This window comes from Macaca nemestrina, chromosome 5, assembly GCF_043159975.1.
Source record: "Macaca nemestrina isolate mMacNem1 chromosome 5, mMacNem.hap1, whole genome shotgun sequence".
Classification (NCBI taxonomy): Eukaryota; Metazoa; Chordata; class Mammalia; order Primates; family Cercopithecidae; genus Macaca; species Macaca nemestrina.
Genome location: NC_092129.1, coordinates 139377922 through 139396781, shown reverse-complemented (window position 1 = coordinate 139396781; position 18860 = coordinate 139377922). Strand labels below are relative to the sequence as shown.

Below are 18860 nucleotides of genomic sequence, written 5' to 3'. Positions count from 1 at the left end.
GCAGAGGTTGCAATGAACTGAGACTGTGCCACTACACTCCAGCCTGGTCAGCAGAATGAGACCCTGTCTCAAAAAAAAAAAAAAAAGAAGAAGAAGAAACTGAAAGAGACAGGCGGCATGCAGAGTTTGTTGTTCAAGGAATGTTGGATTGTTGAGTTGTTGAGTAATCCAACATGTCAGAAGGGGAGTAATGGCCTTATGGGTCCATGTTGGGAAGGTGTTTTGATGTTACAGTAAAGAGTATGCATCTTATTTGGTAAGCAGTAAAAACCAATGGCAGTGTTTGTCCACAAATGAAAGAAAGGGCCAAAGAAAGAGAGACACAGGTTGAGCCAAAAGATAAAGCATATAGGTGGTGAGGTGAGAATTACACGTGACAGGTGGTGGGTGAGAGTGTGGGATGGCCCCAGAAGAGGTGGGTGATGGGGACGTATGGGAGGATGGGTACAGGAGAGGGGGATGAGTTTAGAGGAAGGAGATATAAACATGTAGAGGATGGAGTGGGGAATCAGGCGACACTGATGGGTCAGGTGAGGAAGTTTAGAGACATACTGGGAGTGGGGAAGATAAAGGGTGATGGAGACAGGTGAGTTTTATGGGAGCAGGTAAGGAGTGATGGGGCTGTGCTGGGAGATGGAGTCAAGTGAGTGGCAGAGAGCGGTAAGGAGAACCTGAGAGCTGGAGCGGGACGGCCAGAGAATCCCAGGGCTGGAGGAGAGCGGAGCGGGGCCGGCGGAACGTGATGTCAGAGGACGAGCGGTGATGTCAGAGCGGGCAGCGGGCGGTGATGTCAGGGCTGGTGCTGATGCTGGCGGCGCGGTGCATTGTGGGCAGCTCCCCGCTCCGCCGCTGCCGCCGCCGTCGCCCTAGGAGGATCGGGGCCGGGCCGGGCCGGGATGGTCCCGGTCGGAAGGCCGCCGCCGCCGCCGCCGCCGGAGGGAGCGGGTCGCCCAACGCCGCACTGAGCCGCCCTCGCCCCGCCCCGGCCCCGGGGGATGCGCCGCCCCGAGCCGCTGCCTCCACCGCCGCCGCAGCCGCAGCCGCAGCCGCAGCGGGCACAGAGCAGGTGAGGTGGGGCGGGGCGGGCCGGGGTCGGGGCGGGGGCTCCTTAGTGGGCTCAGGGGGCTCTGCCTGGCTCGCCTCCCAGCGCAGCCTTCTTGGGCTCCCCTCCGCGCTGCTGTCGCCGCCCGCTGGGCTGGGACGCTGGCCTACACCGCCTGGGCCGCGCCGAGGCCTGGAGCCGCTCCCTGTCCCCAGCACACAGACCTCCCTCCCCAACCCGTCCTCCCGGCACTTTGCTCCTCCCCACTCACCTCCGTCCCTTGTCCCCATGGCTTCACCCCTGGCTCTCCTGTCACCCCTGACGAGTCATTCGGCTGTCTCCATAACCTCCCTCCCTGTCCTCAGTCTCTCCATGCCTCCCACCTGTCTTCTTACCTACTTCCTCACCCCCTCAGCTGTGCCCAGAAATCCCTCCCATGGTCCTATCTCTTCTTTGCCTGTCATCATTATCTCTCACCAGTCTCTATCCTACCCACCCCCCTCCTCTAATCCTGTTGCTCCTCATCCCTGACATTCCCCTCTGCCTCCCTCCACACCTCTTTCACCTGTCCCCATCACCTCTCGCTGGTCTCCATCACCTCTCCTTACCTGCGCTCCCAGATTCCTACACACACCTGCTGACACCTTGCAGAGTTACACATCAACACTTGTATCCACAGACCATGATGAGCTCCCACCACTTCCACATACCCCTATGTACCATCACTGGCCCCACATGATCCTACCTGCACTCTCTGACAGATATTCATACAAACTGCACAAGCCCTCCTCTTCACCATGCACCCATGCTCCCATGCGCACATAGGGGCCTAAGGTGGCAGTAATGGGGCAACCAAGTGTCCCGTGTTTGTATTATCCAACCCGGTCTCTGCTGAGCGTAGTCCTCAAGCACAGAGAGAAGGATAGTGGAGAGGGAGAGGCAGGTAACCCTCATTTATCTTCCCAGCTCCACTCTTCCTTCTCTTGCCTCATCTCTTTCTTTGTGGTTTGCTCATCTATAAAATGGGAGCAGGACACAAATTTTCCTTATCAACCTAAGAGATCCACTGTCCCAGGACTGGAAAGCCCATCAGAGTTCACCCAGTTCAACTTCTGAAGGCTCCCTCCCACCAGTTCAATTGCTTCTTCAGTCTTGTCCTCAACCTGTCTCCTCCACCTTTTTTCCAGAAGCCCCATCCCTACCTCTCCCTTCATCCTGCCATTGCCCTCACTGCCCTTCAAATTCCTGATGCCCCATATCCCACTTTGGCAGAAGGAGGGAAGTCCTGATGCTCTGAAGTTGTAAGGATTGGAGGAAACAGCTCAGCTTAGTCATTTGAAGAAAGAGAAAAGGAGTGGCAGCGTCCCTCCCCATGAAGATCCCTTCTCCATATGTCCACAGTGGCACATCATGAATTGGAAGGTGGTTTCCACACCTCCACGTCCCACCCTGTCCCCTATGGCAGGATGTCTAGATGCAGGAGCCCTGGGAAGTTATTTCATCCCAAGGAAAGGGGGGTTTATGTAGTTTCTACCCCATCTATAGATCTCTTTAGCCACCTTCCTCCCCCCACCCACAACCCCCAAACCCCAGCCTAAGTAACTTCCCTCTTTCTCTATTTGTGACTCTCCAGGGTCATTGTGAGGGCACAGTAGTGTGCTTCTAAAAAATGTGAGGGAAAGAGAAGAGGAAAATATCCTGGTTCCAAATTCTGTCCTGGGTTGGCGGAGATCTCAGAAAGTCATGTTTTCTGGCCCCTTGCCTACACACATGCACATCACACACAGACAGACACAAAACACACACAAGCACATACAGACACATAGATACATGTAGAAAAGCAGACAGACACACAGAAAAGATAGACAAAGAAAGACACACAAAGGCACATACACACACAGAAGAATACATGCACAGATACACATACAGACATACACACACGCATACATGGGCATTTCTCCGGTAACATGTGCCTGGCTCTCCCAACCCCTGCCATTGGGAAACTCTCCCTGATATCCAACTTCTACCTGTCCTAATTCGAGGAGAGCTGTGTTCTTTCTTGTTGATTCCTAAGCAGACACAGAAAGGTGTGGTCAGAGGCTCTCTCACCCCATGCCCACCCAGACCTGCTGTTCCCTTTCACTCCTCCTGCTTTCTGCTAGGACCCTCCCATTTTCCTGCCCTCCCCAATTCAGCCCACCTCTGTCCCTCTGGAGTGGCCACAAGGCTGCTGTCCATCTGACATCCATGTCTTGAGTCTGTCACTTGTGTTCACCTCATCTCTCATATCCTGACCTCCCAAACCCATGGTTGTGTCAGTGGGTTCAGCTCACCCTGAGAAAGGTGTGTGCCTCTCAGCACCTGCATTCCCTTCAGTTAACACCACCCTCAAGGGGCTTTAGTGCCTTCCCTCATTTTCTTGATTACCACATCTCTCAGGGCTGATTAGCAGGTCACGTTGGTGTGGGTGTCCCATGGGTCACCCCTTGGGTGGCAGGTCTTCCCTTTTCACTAAGCCTCCGTTGCACAACTCCATGGACATTTTGTGACACAGGGACTCCCCTAAGGGGGAGCCAAGGCCTAGGCCTCCCCTACAAGGGAGAGGATCCCAGTCTGGTATGCTCCGTTGGTCAGCCAGTCTTCCTGGCATCAGTTAGCATATCTCTCTTTCCCCTCAGCCTGTTCACTGTCATTTTCCTCTTCTTCATTGGTCAACATGTGTGTCCTGTTGCTGATTTTAACCATCTCCAGTTCGTAGTCTGTACCTCCCTTGCACTGGCCTTTATACAATCTTTCCTCTGGTAACTCCTGGAGCATCTGTCCAGCGGGACCAGGAAGAATGCGTGGCAGGAGTGGAGCTCCTCTCCTCCATTATCTGCCAGGTGGTCCTGGGTCCGCAGCCCGCCCTCACAGCCCCTCCGCACTCCCCTAGGTAGATGGCCCCCTCAGGGCAGGCCCTGCGGACACCCCTCCCTCTGGCTGGCGGATGCAGTGCCTAGCGGCAGCCCTTAAGGACGAAACCAACATGAGTGGGGGAGGGGAGCAGGCCGACATCCTGCCGGCCAACTACGTGGTCAAGGATCGCTGGAAGGTGGTGAGTGAGTGACCCGGCGGGGCAGAGGGAGGGTAGCGGGGAGGGAGGCGAGGACCTGAAGACTTGTTAAAACCAGTGCCCTCCGCTCCCCTACCCTAAGAGGGAGGTGCCTCTAAGCTCATTTGCATACTGCTTGCAGGTCATTATTTTTGCCACCACATGTGGACAATAGCTTTCTCCCAGTGCCCTCTCTCCAGCCCCGCCCTCTATCACCCCTCTCCCCGCTAGGTCACGTTGGTCAGGCCAAGCCTGGAACAACTCCTGGTTGGATGCAGGAGCTGCAGAGGCCAGTGTGGGGAGGAGGAAGAGCGGTGGGGGAGGGAGCTTTTTCTCTGACGGACCTTGGAGAAGGACAGCGGACGAGCATGTGTCCCTCCGCTTTCGCAGAGGACGGAAAGGCTTGTGTTTGGGGAAAGAGGCCCTGAAGGCTGCTCCCGCCGCATCCGCACTCCATCTTCTCCATCCAGCCTCCTCCCCTCGCCGGGTCCTGCGGCAGGTGCAGCACGGCGAGACTCCATCTCCCGGCGTGCCCTGCTCCTCCAGCCCAGGGCTTCGGGCTGCTGGGCCTGCTGGGAGTTGTAGTCTCAGCCTCCTCGGGAAGCGGGCCTGCCTAGGAGGGGGCGCGTGAGGGCTGGGGGAATGATAGCGTTTGGGGAGGGAGACCTACTGTAAATCACCCCCCTTTTTCCGTCACTTAATAGCGCTCTGGTGTCCTCTTATTGTGGGAGCAGGATAATGTGGGGCGAACTGTGGGCGTCAGTGTGGGGGAACCCGTGTGTGAGCCTGTGGAACTGCACCGGAGTGGGAAGCCAGGAAGAGGGGAGGGAGAACAACAGAGGTCAGGTACACTCCGAGTCGTGTGTATGTGCGTGTGTGTGTGTGCGTGTGTGCTTGCGAGTGTGCGCGCCCGCGTGCTTTAGTTGGGGGAGGCTCAGCTCACGGGAGTGCGGGGTTGGAGAGGAGGGTGAGGCCCGGGTGCGGGCGGGTCTCCACGGCAACAGCCATCGGCCGTGCAGGTCCCCTAGAAGCCTAGAAAGAGGCAGCGGTGGCGGCATTTTCAGAGATGTCTCTGGGACTGGGGGTTGGGAGTGGAAGGGGTGAAGAGGAGGAGACTTCTAGGGGTCCTCAAAGGGTGAGGAAGTGGGCTGTTTCTGTCCCAGAGGGGGGACTTCCTGAGAGGGAGAGTACAGAAATGGGGGAGGAAGAGCCAGGGAGGTAATAAAAGGAACGAGGATCTGGCAAAGAGAGGAGTGTTCCTACGAGACCTCGGGGCCTCTGGCACCCGAGCTTAGTTTCTGGCAGATTGGAGGTAGAATGACATTTACACCGAAGTGGTGAGGGAAAGACAGTTTTTACACACATGTGAGTTTAGGCTAGAACTTTTTTGGATTTCTGAGGGAAGGCATGGAAGATGAGTGGGGAGCGAAATGGAGCGGGTAGCTGGGGGGAGGGCAAGCATGCCGACCTCTCCTCACCGCCGACCCCCGCCCCTGGAGAGTTAGAGAGGGTGAGGGGCCACATGCTTCCCTTCAACCTGTTCCCGGTGAGGATGGCACTGAGGTGGGAGGCAGAGCTCAAGAACCAAGGCAAACTGCCCATAGATCTCGGTGGCCAGGAGAAAATGGGGGTCGGTGGCACTAGATGTGGCATTTAAAAATAAATACGGGGACCAGGCATGGTGGCCCACACCTGTAATCCCAGCACTTTGAGAGGCCGAGGTGGGAGGATCACTTGCGGTCACGAGTTTGAGACCAGGCTGGCCAACATTGTGAAACCTCATCTCTACTAAAAATACAAAAATTAGCCAGGCCAGGCTGCGGGCGCCTGTAATCCCAGCTACCCGGGAGGCTGAGGCAGGAGAATCACTTGAACCTGGGAGGCAGAGGTTGCAGTGAGCTGAGATCATGCCGTTGTACTCCAGCCTGGGCGACAGAGCGAGACTCTGTCTCTAAATAAATAAATAAATAAATCCTCAATACTTGGCAGGCTGAAGCAGGAGGATCGCTTGAGCCCAGGAGTTCAAATCCAGCTTGGTTAACCTGTCTCTAAAAACATAAAATAAAATAATAACATTTTATTCATCTTGAGGGGTGCTTCTCAGAATCAGAATAGCAAACAATAATAGTAATAATGACTTAGTATTTGCTTTGAGCATTCACTGTTTTCAGGCACTGTGCAAAATGCCTTATGTGCATTGTCTCAAGAATTTACCAAGTAGATTTGTATTCCCATTTATTAATCCCATTTCACAGGTGTGGAAACTGAGGAAATTGCTTAGCTAATTTGCCAAGTCTCCATGACTAGGTCTGTCTGACAAGAATCAGCCCATCCAAGAATCAGGACCACTGAGCCAAAGAAACCTTTGTGACCAATTCTAGTCCAACTCTCTTCATTTTACAGAGGAGGAAGAGTGGAGGCTCAGAGAGTTTATGAAACTCACCCCAGGCCACCCAGAGCTGCCCAAGAAACCAGGTCTTCTTCCTCCCGAGGACCAATGCTGATTCTATTGTGTCATATTTCTCCTCTAGTTTAGGGAGGTCCTTCAGCAGGGCCTGGGATCATGTAAAATTTAGCAGGAGTGAAGAAAAGGGAGATTGAGAGAATATTCCTATTACTGGACTGTGGGCAGGCCACATTGTGACTTTCTTGGGCCCCTTCCTCCATAAGAAAGTACTTAAAATTGTATTTTATGACTGCATTGGTATAAAGATGAATATATTAATATTATATACTAGATTGTTCTCTTTGACCTAAAGGTTCATTTTTTTCCCCTGATGATTTTTTATTTTATTTTATTTTTTTGAGACAGGGTCTCACTCTGTCGCCCAGGCTTGAGTGTAGTGATGAGATCTCGGCTCACTGCAACCTCTGCCTCCCAGATTCAAGCAATTCTTATGCCTCAGCCTCTTGAGTAGTTGGGATTACAGACACCTGCCACCACACCGGGCTAATTTTTGTATTTTTAGTAGAGATGGGGTTTCCCCATGTTGGCCAGGCTGGTCTCAAACTCCTGACCTCAAGTAATCCACCCTCCTCATCCTCCTAAAGAACTGGGATTGCAGGCATGAGGCACCATGAGGCCTCCTTTATGATTTTAAAAGAAATTAAAACATTTTCATGGACCCCCTAGAGGTATCAGGGGCCTAGTCACTGTGTCTCATGTATAAGTCTGCCCTAGCTGTGGTGAAAAGGAGAAGGGATGTTGGTGGAGTGGGTGGTGAAGACACCCAGTTCCCTGTCTTATGGAAGTTCCATAATGGGTGGGGGGTGGGTGGGGAAGGAGGGGAGTAAAGAAGGAGAAATAGGCTCTGCTGGGAAACGAAGGTGGTAGAGAAATACCCCAGGGCACCCTGGGAAATTGGGAAGTAGGTGTCATAAATGTCTTGGCTGTCCCGAGCCTTCCTGACTTATCTCTAGCAATGATTTCAGAGCCTGGCAGATCTGGGCTTGAATCTCAGCACTCACACTTTTAATGTTGATGGGTCCACAGTTTCTGTAAGGATTCTGCAACATTATGGATTCTGCAACATTATGGATTCTGCATTTGATTGCCTGGGTTTAAATGAAACTTGGCATTGCTTTTTTTTTTTTTTTTTTTGAGATGGAGTTTCTCTCTTGTTGCACAGGCTGGAGTGCAATGGTGCGATCTCGGCTCACTGCAGCCTCCGCCTCCCAGGTTCAAGCGATTCTTCTGCCTCAGCTTCCCAGGTAGCTAGGATTACAGGTGCCCACCACCACGCCCCGCTAATGTTTTGTAGTTTTAGATAGAGACGGGATTTCGACATGTTGGCCAGGCTGGACTCAAACTCCTGGCCTCAGGTGATCCACCCGCTTCAGCCTCCCAAAGTGTTGAGATTACAGGCATGAGCCACCGCGCTTGGACCTGCCTTTGCTCTTAACTAGCAGTGTGACTTGGGAAAAGGTATTGCACTTCCCATGCCTTGGTTTTCCTTTTGTGCAAAATGGGGAATCACATGACCTTCATCACCTGTGTTGCCAAGAGCCTTTGGGGATTAACTGAGATGACATCTGTGAGAAAAATATGTGGTTGTCCCCTCCCCTTTGCCCTTTCCTCTGTTCTTGCACAAGCAAACCATAAAGGAATCTAGAAGATATTCGCATCTCCCCAGAGTTTAAAGTACCCCAGAGGCAGACAAGCTGTTGTTTCCCGTGAGTCTGTCTGTCCCCTCCTGGCTCTGAAATCCTGCCTTTAAATTTCGTCTCCAGGAGACAGGAACTCTGGTTTCTCACTGTTCTTCCTCCTTCCTCTTTCCCTGTCTCCTTCCCAGACACAGGCACCTTGAAGTTCCCACCCAGCATTCTGCTTCTTTTCCAAATCTTTCCTTCCTGCTCCTGTCTCTTTCTGGAGTGAGTTCAGTGGCCTGGGAACTCCCAGCCCTCCAGCTCTGCCTAGTCGGTCTTCCTCCCTCCATTCCTCAGTGTCAACCACCACTAAACAATCACAAGGCATCTGAGGGCTGAACAGATGTTTGGGGCAGGTTCAGAGATGCAGGAGGCTGAGCGGCCAGAGTCTGCAGGTTGATCAGAGTTATAAGCCAGCTGGACAGAATGAGAGTTTGGGAAGGTGCACAGAGCAGACAGGCCCCCATTGAGGCAGCTCCCTGAGGGGGTGAGCATCAAGCTCTCCATCCTTCTTTCTTTTTTTTTCAGTGGACCTCCTCTGAGGTCATGTACATCTTTCTTAAACCAAACCAGTCTCAGCTTGGAAATCAGCACCTTCTCCCTGCTCCCCATGCCTGCCAGCAGATCCCTCACCCTCCAGGACCCCCGGGCCTCTGAGCTGAAATGATTTTGAGACCCTCCCCAGAACTCAGCTTTGCTCGGCTCCCTGCCAGCTCTTCCTTCACTTTATTTCGGTTCTCCTCCCCGCCTTTCTCATGCCTGCTTTGGGAGGCTGGAGTGAGAGGCCAAGAGGGTCAGACCACTGCTCCATTCCCTCTAGGCCCCGGTCCCACCACGCTCCCACAGTACCCCCTGCCCTGGAGAGGAGGCTCATTCTGGTTGTGGGCATCTGACCTAGGGAGTGATGTGAGCTTCCACAGTGAGCATGGGCCACGAACACCCTTTGCTGAATCCCCTTGCCCAAATACTCTCTCCTTCTTGTGACTCTCGGGGGGCTGCCAACCCCAGGAAGTGCGTGCTTCCCCAGGTAATCAATCCGCCCTGAGGATAGGAGGTCCTGAAATTGGTTTTCCTTCTGGATAAGGGTTGCTCAGTCTACACACGGGATGGGGGAACATGATATTTGTTGTCCTTCTAGAGAAGAAAAGGTCAAGGGCAGTCCAGGGTCCCCTCAGAATCCTACATTAGGCTTTCTCCATATCTATATGAGGTCACAGGTCTTTTACCCTTTCCTACTACCCACTCTGACATCTGGCCCTGTGTGTGTGTGTGTGTGTGTGTGTGTGTGTGTGTGTGGTTGCTCAGGAGCTGAGGTGTCTGTCCCAGGGCACTAGAAGAGGAGTGGGGTGCTGATGGGGTGGGGTAAAGAAGAGAGACATGAGGTTCTCCCCTTCAAAGATATCCCCTTCTGGCCGGGCGTGGTGGCTCATGCCTGTAATCCCAGCATTTTGGGAGGCCAAGGCGGCTGGATCACCTGAGGTCAGGAGTTTGAGACCAGCCTGGCCAACATGGTGAAACCCTGTCTCTACTGAAAATATAAAAAATTAGGACGGCGTGGTGGCAGGCACCTGTGGTCCCAGCTTCTCAGGAGACTTGGGCATGAGAATTGCTTGAACACGGGAGGCAGAGGTTGCAGTGAGCTGAGATTGCACCACTGCACTCCAGACTGGGCAACAAAGTGAGACTCCATCTCAAAAAAAAAAGACAAAAAAAAGATACCCCCCTTCCCCACCAATGAAGGATGCAACTCAGCAGTGGGTGGGATGAGGAGCTGTTCAGACTGATCCCTGAACACCCTATCCCCTCATCTTCATAGCTGAAAAAGATCGGGGGCGGGGGCTTTGGTGAGATCTACGAGGCCATGGACCTGCTGACCAGGGAGAATGTGGCCCTCAAGGTGGAGTCAGCCCAGCAGCCCAAGCAGGTCCTCAAGATGGAGGTGGCCGTGCTGAAGAAGCTGCAAGGTTCGGGCCTTGGGCAGGGGAATGGGAGGGAAGAGATGATGAAGGCAGGGGCTAAGAGAGGCAATGAGATCAGAAGCTAGGGTGAGGGAGGAGATATGGTGTGGTAGAGGGAAGAGCTGATGGAGCCAGGAGCTAAGGGGGAGGTGATGGAGCGTCTAAGAGAGATGGGACCGGGGTCTAAGAGAGTGATGGGGCAGAAGGCCAGGTTGGTGATCAAAGAAGTGATGAAGCTGGAGTCTAGGAGACATGATGAGGCTAGGGCCAGGGAGGTGGCAAGAGAGGCACTCACAGGGCCAGGAATCAAGAGGGACCAGGAATCAAGAGTGCACTAGGAACCCATCTTAGGGTTGGAAGTGAGGAAGAAAGAGTAACAGCTGGAAGATCTGTGTCTTTGCCCCTCAGGGAAGGACCATGTGTGCAGGTTCATTGGCTGTGGCAGGAACGAGAAGTTTAACTATGTAGTGATGCAGCTCCAGGTGAGTCCCCATGGCCCATCCTCCCTCCCCTCTCTAAGAGCTTGGGCTGTGACTCCAGGGTAGGAGAAGGGAAGGGAGACTGTGGCCCTGGGAGAGGGGAGTGGGCATGACCCTTTGGGGTGTGGCTGGGAAGAGTATCACAATGGTGGTGTCTGGGATGGCGGCTGAGGGTGAGTCTACACCCCACCTCCACCCCAATGCAGGGCCGGAACCTGGCCGACCTGCGCCGCAGCCAGCCGCGAGGCACCTTCACGCTGAGCACCACGTTGCGGCTGGGCAAGCAGATCTTGGAGTCCATCGAGGCCATCCACTCTGTGGGCTTCCTGCATCGTGACATCAAGCCTGTGAGCACTGCCCCAACACGCCTCTCTGTTCCCTCCTCCAGAACACACCCCCATATCTTTCCCTGGGCCTCCTGGTTTCTCCTCCGAAACCTTGGTTGGGACTTGTGATGGGACAGACTCTTCTCCCCAAGCCCCTCCTGCTCTCCTTCCCAGGCCCCATCTCTTCCTCTCCCCTGCTTCCCAGGAGCATGCACCCCTGCCTGCCCCTCGGCCATGCCCAGGCCTCTCCTCTGTTCTTCCCTTCTGTTCCTTATCCCTTGCCCCTGACCTGAGAGTCCTGGAACCTAGGAAGGTGAAGGGGGCTGGAAAAGGATGGAGGGATCGAGGGAAGGGGACTGAGGGGCTGGGACTTGACAAGGAGTTCCAAGTAGCTGATTTTGTGGCATCTTGAATCTTTGTGCTAGGAAAAATCTACTTAAAGAGATGAAAACTGAGGCCCAGAAAGGTTAGTTGAATGGCGCAAGGTCACCCAGCAGGCCTGCTGCCTTGGGCAGCCACACCAGTTACACCAAATCACACTGCCCTGCTGGGGAGTCCCAAAAATGTGGAGCTGGACAGACTTGGCTGAGTCACCACTTGCTGTGTGATCTCAGAGATGCTCCCCAAGCCCTTTGACCTTCAGTTTCCTCATCTCTATAATGGGGATGATCACCCCCACCCCTCAGATGAGAGGCTGTGACCTGGTGCACACATGTGAATACTGACGTTTCCTTGTGGGCGAGTGAATGTGGGGCTGAAGGCCCTTCACCAGCTGCAGAGCTGTTTCTTGGTGCCCCTTGAGGTTGCCCAGCTGGGGTTGGGGCCCCCAGGGCTCACAGCTGCTGTCTCCCCTAGTCAAACTTTGCCATGGGCAGGCTGCCCTCCACCTACAGGAAGTGCTATATGCTGGACTTCGGGCTGGCCCGGCAGTACACCAACACCACAGGGGATGTGCGGCCTGTGAGTACCGTCGGGGCGGGGAGGACAGTGGAGGACTCCCCCTTACTCCCAGATCTGGGGACCCTTCACCCACTTTTCTTGCGCCTGCCTAAGCTGGCCTGGCCTTGTGTTCAGTGTCAGCACCACCCAGCTCTGGGGTCCACACTTGGCCTGTCCCCTCTCTCTGTTAGCCTGTACTCTTGGGGGATGCCACATCCATACCTTGTGATTTTCCTGCCCCCTCTGGGCAGGGAGCAGGGTCAGCAGGCGGGTTTAGGACTGGAAGGTCAGAGAGCAAGCCCGCCTCCTCAGCCAGGGGAGGTGGTCAGGGTGAAGAGTTAGACTTGGTGGCAGGGTTGAGAGGTGGCTGAGATGAGGGCATAGTGGGTGATGTTCTTGGTGTCCCTTCTGCAGCCTCGGAATGTGGCCGGGTTTCGAGGAACTGTTCGCTATGCCTCGGTCAATGCCCACAAGAACCGGGTGAGTGGCAAAGACCGGGCTGCGGGATGTGGAGGTGGGAGGGGCAAGGTCAGGGTGCAGTGTGCTTCTGGGGAGGGGTGGGGAGAGGAGAGTGGGGCAGGGGCTGCACTCTGCCACCCTGGGTTGGAGGAAGGCCCCTCTGTGGCAGACTCAGCATCCCCTTCTTCATTTGTTTCGGGAACCCCATCCTCTCTGTTCTCACTACAGACCCCTGTCGGGTGAGGAAGCACATGCGGTAGTTTTGGCTGTGGGACTCGTGTGTGTGTTGGAGGGTTGGATATGGAGCTGTGGCCTTGGGGAGACCCCAGTTCTGTCCTTAGGGGACTGGGTGTCAGGCCTCCCTGACAGATGCCCCTCAGAGAAGGGTCAGCCGTCCATTCCCAGGGAAGGACCTGAGAGCTGCGGGTGACACCCTCCCCCCACCTCCAGGAGATGGGCCGCCACGATGACCTGTGGTCCCTATTCTACATGCTGGTGGAGTTTGCGGTGGGCCAGCTGCCCTGGAGGAAGATCAAGGACAAGGTGAGCCCCGGGCAGCTGGGTCTGAAGTGGCAGAAGGGGTTTGGGGGCAGCTGGGGCTCCATCTCCCCGTGGCCTCTTGCCTCTAGGAGCAGGTAGGGATGATCAAGGAGAAGTATGAGCACCGGATGCTGCTGAAGCACATGCCATCAGAGTTCCACCTCTTCCTGGACCACATTGCCAGCCTTGACTACTTTACCAAGCCCGACTACCAGGTGGGAGTCTGCTACCCTGCCCCTGCTCCCTAGACACCACTCTGTAGGTGACTGCCCCCAGCAGACCTCGCTCCTGCTGAGGTTCCATGGCTCCGTCTTGTCCCCAAGCCTCTCCCCCTGGTCTTCTAACTGCACTAAAGGCACGGATGCTCTTGTAAACTAGTCACAGCCAAGATTTATCAAGAGCTTACCCTGTTCTTAGTGCTTTTCACGTGTTAACTCATTTAAGCTTCCAAGCAAGACTTTGATGATAATGAATGCTCCTTATATTTTTATTCCAGCTCTCTTTTTTTTTTTCTGGGACAGAGTCTTGCTCTATCATCCAGACTGGAGCACAGTGGTGCGACCTCTGCTCACTGCAGCCTCCACCTCCCAGGTTCAAGCAATTCTCCTGCCTCAGCCTCCCGAATAGCTGGGACTATAGGCATGTGCCACCACGCCCGGCTAATTTTTGTAGTTTTAGTTGAAATGAGGTTTTACCATGTTGGTCAGATGAACTCGAGCTCCTGACCTTGTGATCCACCTGCCTCAGCCCCGCAAGGTGCTGGGATTACAGGCGTGAGCCACTGTGCCCGGCCCCAGCTCTTAACAATTAATGAAGCTGGCTGGTGCGGTGGTTCACACTTGTAATCCCAGCACTTTGGGAGACCGAGGCGGGCGGGTCACTTGAGATCAGGAGTTCAAGACCAGCCTGGCCAACATGGTGAAACCCTGTTTCTACTAAAAATACAAAAATTAGCCGGGCGAGATGGTGGGTACCTGTAATCCCACCTACTCAGTATGCTGAGGTATAAGAATCGCTTGAACTTGGGAGGTGGAGGTTGCAGTGAGCTAAGATTAAACCACAGGACTCCTGCCTGGGTGACAGAGCAAGACTTCATCTCAAACAAACAAACAAATAAACAAAAACAATTAATGAAGCCAAATGCTTTTAAGTACTTTACATGACAACTCTGCGGGAGGCAAGTGGGATTATCATGCCCATTTCATAGATGAGGGAACTGAGGCCTAATATTGTGGTTAGGAGCAGGGCTGGGCTCAGGCACATCTTCTGACTCCGAGTCCAGTGCTCTTTCCAAGCCTCCATCACCACACCCCATGGGACCCATTGACCCTGATCACAGAATGGGGAAAACATCAGCAGTGTTCTGCCTGGGATCCACTATGTACCAGGCACGCTGCTGCGCACTGTGGGAGCAGAGACAGCCTCAGGCACACAGGACGCACACAATCAAGCGGGTCCTGTCAGCAGAGAGAACCTGCCTTGTGCTCTGGAGACAGCCAAGCCAGAAGTGGAGTGTTCTGGGGACCTCAGAGGGTCTATAGCTGTCTGCCACCTCCTGAACCCAGAGCTTCGCAGAGATGCCCCCTGATCTTGGCTTAGCCTCATGGGATCCCCAAGGCCACACAGCTGCAAGCATCCCCCAGGCTGGGGACCTGTGCTGGCTGCCGGGGATGTAGAGTTGACAGATAGGCATGTGGACAATTCAAACGGATGCACTGTGCCTTGTAGGGCAGCTGTATGGTGGAGAGAATATATGGTGAAGAGAAGGGAAGCTGCAGAGAGGAGAGGATGAGTGGGAGAGGCGCCCCAGCAGAGGGGCAGTCTGTGTAGAGGCAGCACCCATGCGTGGGTTTGGGAACTCCCAGTGGTTTAGGGTTGCCGACATGCTGGAAATGGCAGAGGAGGTTTGGAGATGGTAACCAGGGGACAGATCTCAGAGGGTTCATGTCCAGTCAGTGGGGCTTAATCCAAGATGATAATTTGCATGTTGATTTGCATATCATGTGCATGTTTTCATTTAAAATCAATGTGCCCTTCTCCTTCCAATGCCCCCTCCAGGCCCATTCCTGTCCTGGAAGGTTCCTGTCTCCCCCCTATGATCCCAGCAATTGCCCCTTCCTCCTGGCTAGCCCCCGGGTCACCTCTTTGTCCTCCCACCATCCTCACCCCCTGCAGTTGATCATGTCGGTGTTTGAGAACAGCATGAAGGAACGGGGCATTGCTGAGAATGAGGCCTTTGACTGGGAGAAGGCAGGCACCGATGCCCTCCTGTCCACGAGCACCTCTACCCCACCCCAGCAGAACACCCGGCAGACGGCAGCCATGTTTGGGTGAGTCTCAGGAAGGGGAGCCACCAGCCACTGCCTGGAGCTGTTACCTAAGAGGGCAGGCGGTCCTCTCCTCTCCTGTCTTCCTACCTGGACTCGCTTGGCTGTCTTTCCTATCCTTAGTGGAGTTCGGGACTTCGGGAAACTCTGCCACATCTCCACCCTCAATCTGATCATATAGTGGGCGTCCTCCTCAGTGGGTCCCTGGGAGAGCAGGGAACCCCAAGTGAAATTAACTGAGGCCCACAGTTTATCTCTTTCTTATCATGCATATGCATGAATTTAATGGCCGTGTCTTGAGGCCATACCCCTGAAAGTTACAGCTCCTTTCCTCAAAGCACTCTCAGCTGAGTCTGGGATGTTTGAAATCGATGGGTCAGCAATTTCAGAACCATGTAATGGGCACAAAGACACAGGTGGTCCAGGGAGGAGCTGGAGTTAGAAGGGGCTCTCCACCCAGCCCCAGGAGCGAGCCAAGGAGAGAAGTGGGCAGGGGCTTCAGGGGACATGTTTAGGGAGGAGACTTAACAGGACGTGGTAGCACATTACGGTGCCCAGACATTGCTTAAAGAACTCTAAAGTTTAATCATCAAAGAAGATTAAATACAAAAAAATTTAAGTGTATATTCAGGGCAACTTCCATCTATGCTCCCAGACTGCAAAATAGTAATAAAAGAAAACTAATTTTAAAAGGAACTCCAAAGTGATTCTCCTTTTTAGACCCATTCCTGGGTCTAAAGGAGGAAGCCGGACAGTGAATGCCAATGGAAATCTGGCAGGTTCTTGAACGACAGTAGGATCCACTAAGCCAACAGAGCTAGATGGCAACATCTCCTTGCGGCCCCTGCCAACTTGAGGGTGGTCTGGTCTCAGAGGCTTTGTGGGCCAGCAATGGTGATGGGTCTAGGGACACTCTTACCCCTGACGGGACCGCCTCTGTGCCTGCTCCTAGGGGTGGTCTCCAGGTCTGTGCTGGTAGGAGAGGGCCATGGGAGGAGAGGGCACCCCTACCAGCCTTGCTCATGGCTCCCTCCTGTCCTCTCCAGGGTGGTCAATGTGACGCCAGTGCCCGGGGACCTGCTCCGGGAGAACACCGAGGATGTGCTACAGGGAGAGCACCTGAGTGACCAGGAGAATGCACCCCCAATTCTGCCCGGGAGGCCCTCTGAGGGGCTGGGCCCCAGTCCCCACCTTGTCCCCCACCCCGGGGGTCCTGAGGCTGAAGTCTGGGAGGAGACAGATGTCAACCGGAACAAACTCCGGATCAACATTGGCAAAGTAACTGCAGCCAGGGCGAAGGGCGTGGGTGGCCTTTTCTCTTACCCCGATTCCCAGCCTTGGGTCCCCGCCCTGTTCCTCCTGAGCACCCTGTCCCCAACCATCTGCCTGCTTGTCCTGCCTCTGTTTCCCGGTCCCTTCCCGCCCTAGCCTCCCTGCGTCTCCCATCATCATCATCCTCTGTCTCCTTTACCCTGAGGAGACCATTCGCCCACAGCTGCCTCATCAACCCCAGCTCATGACACTCCCCTCTCCTGCAGAGCCCCTGTGTGGAGGAGGAACAGAGCCGAGGCATGGGGGTCCCCAGCTCCCCCGTGCGTGCACCCCCAGACTCCCCCACAACCCCAGTCCGTTCTCTGCGCTACCGGAGGGTGAACAGCCCTGAGTCAGAGAGGCTGTCCACGGCGGATGGGCGAGTGGAACTACCTGAGAGGAGGTGGGTCTGGGACCAGGGGCATGGTTGGGGCCCAAGGCCCCCTCCGCCTTCACATGGCTGGTCTGGAGGAAAAGTCAGATGTGTGGCGGAGGTGGGCAGACCCTGGGAAGTGCTGAGAGGGTTATGCGTGGGCCTGGGGTCAGACTCAGTTGGGGCCAGAGACAGGGCCTGGGAAAGCCAGTAGGGGATCCAGAGAGGTCCCAGCTCATGCCAGGAAAGGGAATTGGGGGAGTGCAGGCTGCAGGAGGGACAGGCTGGGTGCCTGGGCCCAGGAAGGGTGAGGGATGAGTTGGTTGGTAGGTGTGTGTGCTTCCAGAACCTCTTCTAGAGACTAATTATAGATGCTTCAAGTGCAGCCGAGGTAGACTGTCTTCAGCTTTGGGGGAGAGGGCCTGGGAATTGCTGGAAGAGAGGGCAGGGCAAGTTTTGGGGGTTAGGGCGGAGGGATCTGAAGTCATAGAGGGGAGGGGACCAGGGGGAACGTAGTTGGGGAAAAGGAGCATCTAGAAGCTAAGTGAGCCTTTGGGAGGGGAAGGTGGGAGGGTGGGAGAGTGATCTGTTGACCCCAGATGGTGGGTGGACAACATGGGCCAGGGCCCGGTCCCCACCTGCACTGATGGTGGGTGGGACAACATCAGGTGGGGAGGCCCCTGAGAGATGTTTCCACCTTCCCTTGGCCTCTGAGTGGGGCTTCACTCCGCAGTAGGACTGGGGCCTTCTCTGCACCAGAAAAGGGGTCTCTTCCAAAGACCCCGTCCTGGGGATAAGAGGGGTATCCTTTCTGGCATCCACTCCATGTGTCTCCTTGTGAGCAAACTCAGTCCTTACACACTCACACAGGTTAGCTTACCTGGGACTGAAGACCACCCTTTTCGTCTGTGGTAGCCTGGAGTCCCTCTCCCTGGAGACGGAGAAATGAGGAAAGGCAGTTTGGGAAGGGATAGAAATGGAGAAGAGAGGTGGGAAATACCTTGAATGAGACAGTCCTGAAGGGCTGCCTGCTTTTAGGGAACAAGAAGCAAATTGGTTTGGCTCACAGTGAACCCCAGTTGCAGGGATGGTAGGGAAAGTTGAGGGCTGAACAGGATATCATAGACAGCAGAGGTTCTGGATGGGCTCTGGGGCTCTGGGACACTTGGGAGCAGGAGACAGTACAAAGCAGTTGGGATTCGGATTTCCCACCCCACTCCCTCCTGTCTCCAACCGTTCGTCTGAGCTCCCACTAGGCACACACATGCAAACACACACGCGCGTGCACACACACACACACACACAAGCACTACTAGCCCTGAGCCTTCTTTGGCACCCTTTCTCCCCTTTACATCCATCAAAACAAACTGTGCCTCAGAAAGGAAATGATATCAGCCATTTACATGAGAGCATAAATATAAGACCCTAGGTGGCCTCTCTCAGGGATGTTTTATTTAAGTCTTTATTAACAAGTCAATAAAAATATTGTGCACAGTCAGATTGGGCAGGTCCCACGCAGGCTGGGGCAGGAGTATTTTGAGAAAGCCCCACAGGCGGTTCTGATCTGCACCCCTGCCTCTGCAGCTGAAGAGCCATTGAACCATAGGCTCGATGCTGGGGGAGAATGAAAGTCAGCCCCCTGCCCACAGCCTGAACATGAGGCAGTGGCACAAACCCAAGATAGGTTAGGCCTCCGTGGTGGTTCTCAGTGGGTACCCTGGCATTTGGGAGAAGGCAATTCTTCCTTGTGGAGCATCCTCCCACACACTATTGTACAACCAGAAATATCCTCCTCTTGGGGTTGGCATGGCCCCAAGTTGAGAAGCTCTGAAAGTAATGTGAGATTCACGGCACAGTTCAAGATAATGA

General features: G+C 54.5%; 1 protein-coding gene across 7 annotated transcripts in view; it reads left to right on the top strand.

Moving 5' to 3' along the window:
• The first annotated feature begins 822 nt into the window (after positions 1–822).
• The window catches only part of LOC105489577 (tau tubulin kinase 1), a 45705-nt gene continuing 27667 nt past the window's right edge, over positions 823–18860 (top strand). For 3 of the 7 annotated variants that reach the window (XR_011623705.1, XM_071097000.1, XM_071096999.1), the window contains exons 1-12: positions 830–1066; positions 3975–4136; positions 10096–10243; positions 10646–10719; positions 10923–11063; positions 11898–12002; positions 12396–12461; positions 12891–12983; positions 13070–13195; positions 15156–15310; positions 16354–16585; positions 16846–17021. Coding sequence is in view for 6 of the 7 variants with exons in the window: in XM_071097000.1 (XP_070953101.1) it covers positions 4029–4136; positions 10096–10243; positions 10646–10719; positions 10923–11063; positions 11898–12002; positions 12396–12461; positions 12891–12983; positions 13070–13195; positions 15156–15310; positions 16354–16585; positions 16846–17021 (1424 nt within the window). In the remaining variant the exon portion in view is untranslated. Of the gene's footprint in view, positions 1067–3974; positions 4137–10095; positions 10244–10645; positions 10720–10922; positions 11064–11897; positions 12003–12395; positions 12462–12890; positions 12984–13069; positions 13196–15155; positions 15311–16353; positions 16586–16845; positions 17022–18860 lie in introns of all 7 variants that reach the window. The other 4 variants (XM_011754472.3, XM_011754470.2, XM_024795294.2 and 1 more) reach the window with 4 other exon arrangements.